This window comes from Boleophthalmus pectinirostris, unplaced genomic scaffold (assembly GCF_026225935.1).
Source record: "Boleophthalmus pectinirostris isolate CB_2022bp ecotype Guang Dong unplaced genomic scaffold, ASM2622593v1 HiC_scaffold_1, whole genome shotgun sequence".
In the NCBI taxonomy this organism is placed as follows: domain Eukaryota; kingdom Metazoa; phylum Chordata; class Actinopteri; order Gobiiformes; family Gobiidae; genus Boleophthalmus; species Boleophthalmus pectinirostris.
In genome coordinates this window covers 35494056-35506363 of record NW_026570970.1, presented here as the reverse complement: position 1 = coordinate 35506363, position 12308 = coordinate 35494056, and the positions used below count along the sequence as shown (strand labels likewise).

Genomic DNA, 12308 nt, shown 5'->3' with positions numbered 1-12308 from the left:
GTCAAACACAGTGCGTAACCTCGCGTATTTATCCCCAATAATGGTAAATTCCTGCTGCATTATCGGATGCACAAATAGAAGCACGGAAGAAGGAAAATGTCTTTTTCGTATTCTGAGTGAAGAGAACAGCCAGCGGAGAATTAAACGACTTTCAAACATCCGCAGAGCAAACGTAGAAGATCCTAACAAACTGTGGACTCCAACAAGTTCAACAACACATCGAGACTCTTGGAGGTTTTCATCTTTTCTGCTGTGAATGGCCCAGGAGTTTCCACCAAGTCATTGTGGATATTGCCATAGTGAATATTTGTCCAGGTAGTTGGCGATTCTGACCAGAAATTTGGTTTGGTCCACTTTTTGTCGGGGTTGAAAAGGGTGATTTGGCGTCTGTCGATGCTTATGACCAATTTCTGGTCAAATGGTCTTGGGTCCTCTGCCGTTAGAGTGGGTAAATAACCGGGATCAATACACTTTACGTGCTTTCTCACTCTGTCCGTCATGTTGAATTAGTGGTTATTGCCGCCGACCAAAATAATTCCCAGCATGCAACGCGCGCTTTTGTCAACAATGAAACTCGCCTATTGTTCTCAAACAAGAGAACAACAGGTGTAGTCTGGGCAGGTCCAGAGGTGTGGAAGCTCCATTATGGCCATGAATTGTTGTGCTAATTAGACCCCACACCCAGTACAGGTCAATAGGCTGAACTAACAGAAACTGTAAACAAGTAGGTGTTAGTTTCAGAGTAGTTAGTTAGCTCCTCCCTGCAGACAGATATAAGGAAGTGTCCACCAGCGTCTGACCAGAACTGAAGAAGCAGCTTGGACGAGCTGCGAAACGTCTTCAACCAAACTAACTTTTGTCCAGTCGACAAACTGATATCACGATATTTCAGTTATTGTGACATCCCTACCACATACTATTAAAAAAAACAAGCAAAACAAAACGTGGGTGTACCTGCGCCGGTCTGGTTGAGCTGGATCTCGGCTGGGTTGTGAGGTTTAAGTCCCAGGGCGGACAGAGGAGTCTTGGCCAGTCCTGGAGGAGAGCGACCTGAAGAGAGACGGCAGACGCATCAGCAGACAGTCACCGGGAGCATGTGTGGGGCAGCTGCTACCTCGTCTGGGACGTACAACAAGAATACTGCAAGTACTTTATAGTTACTGAGACTAGTTTTAGCCCAGATGAACTATGCGGCTGTCTCTTGTTGCTTTGTCTGGAACGTTGTGTAGCTTTAAACTGATCTATGTTTTTCTATTTGTTTTAGAGCAATAAATACACTGTAATATTATTGAACAAAACTGCAAAATAGATAAGTTTAATGCCATACTATGTAACATTCCAGACACAAGTAACATCTTAAAGGGTCCACTATTTTCTGATTCATGTTCTAACGTTGTTTCCTCGTCACAAACAGACCTGGAGTTGTGTTTTGGTTTTGTTTCATTCACGCAAGTTTAACACACAAATCCTGCACATTTAGACTTTGAAGAGACTTCTTCTCTCAAACTGAAAACACTGTTCCACTTTGTGATGTCATGTGGTAATACAGGAATTGCTCCACTGTGTTTTTAAACTCCACACACCTTCACACTGGAAAAAAAAACAATATCTAGGTAAGTTAAAATGATTTAAATAAAGAACATTTGACTTTATTTGAGTTGATTCAACATGACAAGTCAAATTATCTACATGTGTTTTTCTTAATTCAAGCAACATTTGATTTTGTTTCTTATTTTAAGTGCAAAAAGCTCTTGTTTTTCTTATTTTAAGTGCAGAAAGATGTGTTTTCATATTGTAAGTACAAAAACTTTTGATCTACTGGCAGATCATTTTATTTGTCAAAGTGAAATTTGCTCAAATCATGATCAAACTTTCTTAATTCAAGTCATCTTAACTTGACTAGATTTAGTTTTTTGCAGTACACTAGAATTATTTGGATGATTTCAGCTCTGGAATTGCCAATCTCTACAGAACAAAAGATAAAAGGAGTAAAATTTGAAAACTTAGAGCAAGGGTGTCAAACTCAAATTCACAGAGGCCAAAATTAAAAACTACATATTTATTTCAACAACTTCTTTCGAGATATGTAATGTCAAACCTTTTCTTATTAAAATAAATATTTAATATATATATATATATATTTTTATATTTTACCTTAAACATTGAATCCAGAACAAGCAGAATATAAAATAATAACATTTTAAATAGTCTATAGTCTATCTCTATAGTCTATTTGTAGCCGGCGGGCAGCTCTAATACATGTTTGATACGATCTTGTGGGCAGTGTTGGGGAGTAACAGATTACATGTACTGGAGTTACGTCATCAGAGTACAAATTATGAGTAACTGTATTCAGTTACAGTTACTGTCTCAGTGAGTGGTAATTAGATTACAGTTACTTTGTTGAAATAAATGGATTACATGGTGGTATTTTCCTGGTTTCACATTATTTTTATGTTTTTTTAATATTATTTTTATTTTTTGGTAATTCCACTCATTGCTGGAAACTAAACCAGGTCTAAGATAGATCAAACCAGGACTAAAACCAAGTCTAAGATAGATCTAAACCAGGACTAAACTAGATCTAAACCAGGTTTAAACCAGAACTAAACCAGGACTAAAACCAGGTCTAAACTAGATCTAAACCAGGTTTAAACCAGGACTAAAACCAGGTCTAAACTAGATCTAAACCAGGACTAAACTAGATCTAAACCAGGTTTAAACCAGGACTAAAACCAGGTCTAAACTAGATCTAAACCAGGACTAAACTAGATCCAAACCAGGTTTAAAGCAGAACTAAAACCAGGTCTAAACTAGATCTAAACCAGGACTAAAACCAGGTCTAAACTAGATCTAAACCAGGACTAAAACCAGGTCTAAACTAGATCTAAACCAGGTTTAAACCAGGACTAAAACCAGGTCTAAACTAGATCTAAACCAGGACTAAACCAGGACTAAACCAGGTCTAAACTAGATCTAAACCAGGACTAAAACCAGGTCTAAACTAGATCTAAACCAGGACTAAAACCAGGTCTAAACTAGATCTAAACCAGGTCTAAAACAGGATTTAACAGGACAAAATCATGCTGCGTGGACGTGTCTCCTCCTTTTCTATCAATAATATTTTTAATATGGTTAAATATCCTCGTCTTTGCTTATCTACAGCAAATCAAGTAATCCAAAGTATTCAGATTACGTTACTCACTTTAAGTAATTTAATGGATTACGTTGCAAACTACATTTTGGTGTATGTAATCTGTAATCTGTAGGGGAATACCTTTTAAAAGTAACCTTCCCAACACTGCTTGTGGGCCAAATATAATTATATTGCGGGCCAAGTTTGGTCCCCGGGCCTGAGTTTGACATGTCTGACTTACAGCTTCCTGACATCACAAAGTGGAACAGAAGACAAAGACTAAGAATAAAGAGTTACTCAAACATGTGTGAATGAAACAAAACACAACTCCAGGTCTGATTTTGAGGAGGTAACAACATTCTAACATATCCTGAAGCTCACAAGAGTCACTTTTGAGTAACACATGAGCTTTAAAGGAGACCATGAGAAAAGTTCCACAGTGCACCTTTAAGTGACAGCAACAAACTCGCTTGTAAACTTTCCGGTTTAAAAATGTCTAAAGCTTTAAATCGTTCTCATAGTGATTGTTACAGGTAGCAGCTGCTCACACACACTTCAATAAAAACACAGATCACAGGGTCAGAGGTCAGAGGTCATGCCCGGTGCTCGGCTGCAGCCAAAACATGCACAAAAACAGTGACACAAACACGATCGCGGGGTTTTATCACGTACCGGGATGTGAGTGCATGCCAGAGCTGCTCTACCGAACCCTCACACTCTTCACATGTCAGCAAATAATTCAACTTTTTCATTGCAAAATAAAATAAGATCCTCATTTTGGCCTTTTTTTTAAATTTTATTTTTTATCCTAAATTATACGCAGAGGCTTATAAACCAGTGGTGGAACAGTGGTGGACAGTTTTAGATTGAGATTTGTTGAAAAATCTGAGAAGTTTATTATTAACACATTCCAAATTTTAGCAAACGAAAATATACAAATGTCTAAAAAAATAAAATAAATAAATCACTTAATTTGATGCGTTATAATATGCACAAAAATACTTTTTACTTGGGATGTAACGATATCCAAATCTCACAGTACAATATTATCACGATATGCATCTCATGGTTCGATATTTATTACGATATTTTGAAGAGGCTGTTATCATTGTAGAAAGGACACTTTTTTGCTTTTAAAATACCTTGACAAGATTTGGTGCGAATAATTTCCATCATAATCCCAAGAATTCAAGTAAAAAACATATTTCTTCATGTTGTCTGCAGTGAAATGAATCATGGGATATGTAGTTCCCGATGTTTATTAGCTTTTGTTACTATAAAACAATACATTTAAACAAAGGAACTTGGGATTCGATATATTGTGACAGCCCATGATATTATTGTGAGACTTTTTAGGATACGATATCACGATATTTTGGTTGTTGTTGCATCAGTACTTTTTACTTTTTAGTCTTTATAAAGTTTTTAATGGCGACTTACCGTATTTTCCGGGCTATTAGTCGCTCTGGATTATAAGGCGCACTGTCATTAAATGATCTATTTTCAAACTTTATTTCACAAATAAACCGTAATAAAGTAAACTTTAAAGGAAACCCAACAGTGTGATGGGTGAGTGGTTTTGTTTGTTTGTGGCGTTCACGGTGACTCTGGGCTTTGTTCAGTTGTGGTGTGTAGGGAGGGTGCCGCTGGATTGTCGGCGTGTTCGCAGTGACTCAGTTGTTCAGTTGTGTCTAGAAGTGGCACGTTGCACTCGCTTTTTCGGTTCGTTCCTCCGTTCCGTTCCTCGTCGGCGTGGAGTGATGAGTGTGTCTGTGGGTGTGTTCCGCTGTGTGGTCTCTGTCTGCTCCGTGTGTGTTTGTGTGTTCTGTGGGTGGTGCGGCTTTGTAGTTTACTGAAGTCGTGCTGGGACACTCGAGTGGATTCGTTAAAGGGTGCTCTGGACTGCGGGGCGCGCGGTCGTTTGTTGGTGGGGATGGAAGCTTAAGAGTGCGTCTAATAGTTCAGAAAATACGGTAAGTTCAGGGTTCCCACTCTTTTTCACTGACAAAATTTCAAAACTTTTCCATAACTTTTGCATGACGTAAAGTGAATTTCCCATGACTTTGTGTAGAATTGATCAGACTTTTAGGGCTAAATATGAAATGTTAACCCTTTCCACTCACCGTATGGTTTGGGATTATAGTTTTTTAACATTCAAAATACTCTCAGTTATGGATGTAGCAATAAACTAAATATTGTGATATCATATCGTCTCATAGTCTCACAGTAATATCGTGAGCTGTCACAATATATCGAATGACAAGTAAATCTGTTTAAATGCATGGTTTTATAGAAGCAACAGCTTATGAACATCAGAAACTACATATCCCATGATTCATTTCAGCGTAGACAACATGAAGAAATGTTTTTGACTTGAATTCTTGGGATTATGATGAAAATATTTACACCAAAATCATGTTAAGGTATTTAAAAGCAAAAAAGAGTCCCATCTACAATTATATCAGCCTCTTCAAACTATCACAATAAATAGAGATGAGATGCACATCATGAAAATATCGTACTGTGATATCATTACATCTCTACTTTCAGTGCATAAAGAGATAAATTTTTTATCTGAATTCTTGGGATAATGATGGAAATAATTCACACAAAAATCTTGTCAGGGTATTTTAAAAGTAAAAAAGTGTCCCATCCACAATTATATTCAAAATATCGCAATAAATATTGTACCGTAAGATGTGATAATATCATACTGTGATGTTTGGATATTGTTACATCCCTATTGTCAATGCATTTTATGTCGTCTCTTTTAAACAAAAGACGCAGACGTTCAGAAATAATCACAATAGCCTCATGAGAACTTAACAGAACGCTGTAGTTGAGTGAAAGAGATACTAAAATTCCATGACTTTTCCAAAACTTTCATTGAATTTACAAAATTGTATGAGTTTTCCTGGCCTGGAAAATGACATTTCAATTTTTGTGGCTTTTCCAGGATTTCCATGACCATGGGAACCCTGTAAGTAGATTTTTTTTTGTGTTATACTTTTACTTGAGGATGAGTTGAGTATTTTTACTTTTACTTTGACTTAAGTAACAAAATGGAAACATACTTCTTCCACCACTGGTATAAACTAAAGGTACAGTACGTAACTTTGTGCAGTGTAGAAAGTTAAACCCGTACTACTCTGAACATGTGACCAGTACTTTTAGTACTAGTACAATTTAGGATTCTAGTTGAATCTGTGTAAACACAGAAATAAACCTGACTGTCTGCTCCAGCCCACACACGGGTTTAGACGGAAGCTCTCTGGATTAGACTGGCTGCAGCTACAAGACACAACAAAGAAGATAATTCTGCTCTGGTGCATTGTGTAACTTTTCTGCAGGAAGACCATCACCTGCTCGTCTCCATGGAGATGTCATTGCTTTTCCTGGACTGTTCCATGGTATGACGTTAAACACATCTATCTACTGTAATATTTATTCATTACAGGAGCTTTTGTTGTTCAAAAATACAATCATTCTCTCTGTGAATAGGATTGCTGCTCCACAGATCTGACGTGTAATGTAGTTTACAGGTTTTATCTCTATCATGGAAGATTCTAGACAAAGACATAACATCTCCACGAAGACAAGCAGGTGACCGACCATCCACCAGAAAAGTTGCACAATGAACCTTTCAAGAAACTGTTTAGAAGATTTGGATTTATTTGGTGTTTTGGGTCAAGATGATTCTCCAATCAGAAGCAGAATGAGCCTCATATGACTTTCTCATTTGCGTTGCCAGTTTAGATGCTGAAATCCAGTTGGTTTAAACCTAAATTGTCTCTCTGTGATCTGAACGGTCTCGAACTAAACACCTGCACCAGACATGAGTCAGTGCTAGTGCAGCCTCCGCAGCTCAGGGAGGGAATCCTGGAGGTTCTGAGTTTTCACTTGAGGCCTGTTCATAAACTGAGAATGTGACAAACTAAACCAGATGTTCTCACACGTGCTGCTGTGCCACTGCCATGCCAAAGCAGTGCAGGACGACGTCTGTGGAGAGGGGTCACTCACGAGCTCAGGGAGGGGAGGAGGGAGGAGGGGGGTTGGAGTGTGGGCTGACGCTGTGCACCAGAGACTTACCACAGAACGCAAACTACTTCAATTTGGTCCTTGGGAAGTGGACATTTTAAGATACAATTGCAAATAAAATCTGCAAACTAAGGTGACAAATTGTACTTTAAAGGGCCCAATGGTCCAAGGGCCATTTTCTGATCTGTGTTCTAATGTAGTTCCCTCATCACAAACAGACCTGGAGTTGTGTTTTGTTTCATTCACACATGTTTAACACATTTCGAACGCCAATTACGACCGCTTGTATCTGTGATCTTGTCCTGTTTCCTCCGCTGGGTGGCTGGGCGCTCCCTTAGAGACAGGGTGAGGAGCTCAGTCACACGGGAGGAGCTTAGAGTAGAGCCACTGCTCCTCCACGTCGAGAGGAGCCAGTTGAGGTGCCTCGGGCATCTGTTCTGGATGCCTCCTGAGCGTCTGCCTCAGGAGGTGTTCTGGACATGTCCTACCCCGGGGAAGACCCAGGACACACTGGAGGGACTATGTTTCTAGACTGGGAACACCTTGGGAGCCCCCCAGAGGAACTGGAGTGAACAAAGTCTGGGAGTCCCTGCTTAGACTGCTGTCCCTGCAACCTGGCCCCAGATAAGTGGAAGAAAATGGATGGATGGATGTTTAACACACAAATCCTTCTTATTAAGACTGAATTCTTCTCCAGAAACACTCTGTTCCACTTTGTGATGCCATGTGGTAATACAGGAAGTGCTCCATTGTGTTTTAAACTTCATACACCTTCACTAGAATCATTTCAGCCCTGGAATCGCCAATCTGTTAACTTGAAAAGTACCACTACATGATATCACAAGGTGAAACAGAGCATCTGGAGCTTTGGAGATGTCGACAGACTAACAATAAAGAGTTACTCAAACGTGTGAATGAAACAAAACACAACTCCAGGTCTGTTTTTGAGGAGGAAAAACATTATAACATGACTTAAAGCTCACGAGAGTCAATTTTGTGTAATACAGGACCTTTAAAGACTCTGAAGGATGGAACTTCAAGGAAACGTTGTTCATAGGTCAGTAGAAAGAAAAAAAAAATGGACTACCTAATATGTAACATTTGACATTGGATTATCACAGAAAAATTAAACACTTATTTTCATTTCACTTCTGGCTATAGTTTCAGCATTTTTTTAAATAAATCACATAAATTCTCATGATCTCCACAGCGCCCTCTGCCAGCGGGTGGGGGACTTACACAGGTTGAAGTAGGGGGTTTGCGGTGACACGGGGAAGGCTGGGGTTTGGGGTAACACCTCACCACCAACAGTAGGGGGCGCTGCCTCCAGCTCCTCGAAGGCCTCGCGGTAACTGTGCATGTGTCTCTGTGAAAGAAATACAACCAGAGAATTTCATAAAACAAACAAAAAAAACTTGTGTAACTTTTCTGTTGGAGGGTCCGTCAAATGTGTTTTCTCCATGGCGATGTTATTGTTTTGTCTGGAATGTTTCACAGTATGGCATTAAACCTTTATATCTTCATGGAGACCAAACCAGACAGAGTTACAGGTCAGATCTGTGGAGAGGCGACCCCACTCACAGTCAGAATGTCTGTTTTTCTAGGTACTTTTGAGCAATAAATCCACCTGTAATTGAATAAATGTAAAGTAGAGCTGTTTAATGTTTCACTGTGGAACATTCCAGACAGAGCAATGACATCTCCATAGAAACAAGAAGGTGACGGACCCCCAACCAAAAAGTTATAAGTTATAAAGTTGTTTCCTGTACTCTTGTGTTTATGTTTTATCTTTTTCAGTAATTCCTTGCAGTAATTTACACTTTAAACTCTTAATAATATTTGAAATTCTACTGGGAAAGGTTACATGAGATTTTTTGAGAAATCAGATCCCCAAAAACGTGCAACGATGCGTCCAAAATGACCAGGAGTAATTATTTTAAACTATATGTTTTGTTTAATAATATAATATAATATCATTTTTGATTGATTGAATATAATGGAAAGCTACAATGACATGCAGATGAAGAAGACTAGGACATTTTCAAATTTTGTTTCTAGATTTTGTCAGACTTACGACGAACCACCGGAAGTTGTAATCGCGTCTTTCCAAACGTCTTCCCATCATCCCACCAAATTAAGTCAAAATCTGAGAATCATCAAAACCTCAATCGTCATTTGTAGCTGTTTTGAGTGACAGCAGCTTCACCCAATCACGGTGCAACAACATATAAGCTCCGCCCATCTTCAGATCTGAGCGAGGGTGAGCCTGTTTTCGCTGTGTTTTCGTCTGAGGTACCTCTTTGGGGCGCCCTCCGGGGTTGAGGGCGATGGCGTTGACGAACTCCGGAGACACGCAGCGGACGGGGGAGCGCAGGGGGAAGTCTGACCCGTCCGCGGCGCTCTCGGGCTGGGTGTCCGAGGGCAGCCTGCGGGCCGTCTGCGGAGGCTCATCCTGGGACGCGGCTCGGGCCTGGACTCCTGAAAACACAACGAGAAAATGATCTTCTGCTCACTGTAACCGACTCTTCTCATCGGGGCAAACAGTGGGCGTTTCGCAGACAGACACGGCAAAGCTTTGGCTAAAGGCTGTGCGTCAAAACGGCGGTTAAGAATCACTAAATATAAAGAAGCACTGTGTAACTTTTCTGGAGGAGGAGCTTGCTTGTTTCCATGGAGATGTTACTGCTTTTTTGCCTAAAAAGTTGGACAATCTGCCATTAAACTTATCTAGATCCACCTGACCACGTTACACGTCAGATCTCACTCACAGTAACAAGGCATGTTTTCCAGCATTTTTCAGCAACTGATAATTTGCATTGACATCACGCCGGGGGTGCTCTACATGCGTCTCTATAAATTGGCAGAATGTATTAGAAAACACAGAGAAAAAAGTTTTTAGATGGTGTGAAAACTAAAGAATTAACAATGGAATAAAAACACTGATTTAAAACAGCAAGTCAGAGTCCTGCACCGGGTTGTTGCTACGTAGTTGCTGAAACCGGCGGGTTTTATCGTTCTGGAATTTTACAGGCGGATATGACGGCGGGTAATGATTATACATGGGCGGGTCAGGTGAACGATGAACGGGAGACCATGGACCCTGGAAACAAGTGACATTTCCCAGTCTTTTCCCAGAACAACGACCCAGACTGAGAGAGACTTTAGTGCAGACCAGTCAAACTCAGGCCCGGGGGCCAAATTTGGCCCGTGAGATCATATCAAATATGTATCAGAGTTGCTCGCCCACTACAGACAGGCTATAGAGACATTATTTATTTAAAATGTTGTTATTATTTTATATTACGCTTTAAGCAAAACTATTATCGAATACTTATGTAATGTTAAACCTTTTCTTATTAAAATATTTCAAAAGAAGAAAAAACATGCAAATGTTGCTGATATTTTCCAACAATTTAAATATTTAGTTTGACCCACGACTTAGTCCCAGTTTTGAATTTTGTCCCTCTGTGAATTTGAGATTGACACTCCTGCTTTAGTATATTTATTACATAAACCCATCAGACTCGGAGGTGAAAGACTCGGAGGCTGCGCTCCTGGTTTAGTCCTGGTTTAGTCCTGGTTAAATCTCGGTTCATTCCTGGATTAGTCCTGGTTTAGACCTGGTCCAGTCCTGGTGTAGTCTTGTCAATGGGCTCTGTGGTTTGTGGAGTGTATATATTTATAATCTGCTAATGACACAGCGTAGGTTCAGTCCTGCTTTAGTCCTGGTTTAGTCCTGGACTAATGGGCTGACTCCGATTTATTACGGGCACGGGCGGGTAACGGGTGGAATGTTAATGGGTCCGGGCGGGTGCGGATTTAACTCTCATATAATCACAGGTTAAAGGGCGGGTGTGGTGCTGTACTGCGCGGGTGTGGGTCTCCAAAAATGGACCCGTGCAAGATTCTGCAGCAAATGTACATGGTCTTGTTTAGGCATTTTCAGTCAAGTCAGCTCTGGTCAGATTTTGTCTAATTTAAATAACAGAGCAGTGCCTTCAGTTAGCGCCAAACTCCCTGAGAATACTGACAAAAAGCGATGTAAAAAGGACAATATAAGCAGTGTTGGGAAGGTGACTTTTAAAATGTTTTCCCCTACAGATTACAGATTACAAACCCCAAAATGTAGTTTGTAACATAATCCATTAAATGATTTAAAGTGAGTAACGTAATCTGAATACTTTGGATTACTTGATATTGTCATGCTTTTTAAAACTAAATGAATGTATCAAACACATCCTGAAAGTTCTTGTTTGTTCTCTTCAAATTGGCTGTTGAGCCCAAGTCTCCATGAACAGACTTTTGTTTTGGTGTAGAGAAACAAAAACTAGAATAATTTAACATAAGATGTTTTCTCTTCTTAAAGATTATGTCCACCCCACTGTTAAGTGTCATATTGTTTAGCCCTGGTTTAGTCCTGATTTTACCTGGTTTAGTCCTAGTTTTAGTCCTGGTTTAGTCCTGCTTTAGTCCTGATTTAGTCCTGCTTTAGTCCTGCTTTAGTCCTGGTTTTAGTCCTGGTTTTAGTCCTGCTTTAGTCCTGCTTTAGTCCTGGTTTTAGTCCTGGTTTTAGTCCTGCTTTAGTCCTGGTTTTAGTCCTGATTTAGTCCTGGTTTTAGTCCTGCTTTAGTCCTGGTTTTAGTCCTGCTTTAGTCCTTGTTTTAGTCTTGGTTTTAGTCCTGCTTTAGTCCTGGTTTTAGTCCTGGTTTAGTCCTGCTTTAGTCCTGCTTTAGTCCTGGTTTTAGTCCTGGTTTTAGTCCTGCTTTAGTCCTGGTTTTAGTCCTGCTTTAGTCCTGCTTTAGTCCTGGTTTTAGTCCTGGTTTTAGTCTTGGTTTTAGTCCTAGTATAGTCCTGGTTTAGTCCTGCTTTAGTCCTGCTTTAGTCCTGGTTTTAGTCCTGGTTTTAGTCCTGGTTTAGCCCAAAATGTGAATGCATCCATGTAATCCATTTATTTCAACAAAGTAACTGTAATCTAATTACCACTCATTGAAACAGTAACTGTAACTGAATACAGTTACTCATCATTTGTACTCTGATTACATAACGCCGGTACATGTAATCTGTTACTCCCCAACACTGGATGTAAGGAGGATGTGTTTAAGGTCAAACTGTAGCAGATTCCCAGCGCAGCAGT

The 12308-nt window shown here is 39.8% G+C and overlaps 1 protein-coding gene across 1 annotated transcript in view; it reads right to left on the bottom strand.

Annotated features, from left to right (window-relative positions):
* Nucleotides 1–12308, bottom strand: part of LOC110168344 (tensin-1-like) — a 349684-nt gene that overhangs the window by 24237 nt on the left and 313139 nt on the right. Inside the window, exons 19-21 of the mRNA XM_055153272.1 lie at nucleotides 9471–9652; nucleotides 8414–8540; nucleotides 955–1050 (exon numbers count right to left, since the gene is read on the bottom strand). Of these exons, the coding sequence (XP_055009247.1) occupies nucleotides 955–1050; nucleotides 8414–8540; nucleotides 9471–9652 (405 nt within the window). The remainder of the gene's footprint in view (nucleotides 1–954; nucleotides 1051–8413; nucleotides 8541–9470; nucleotides 9653–12308) is intronic.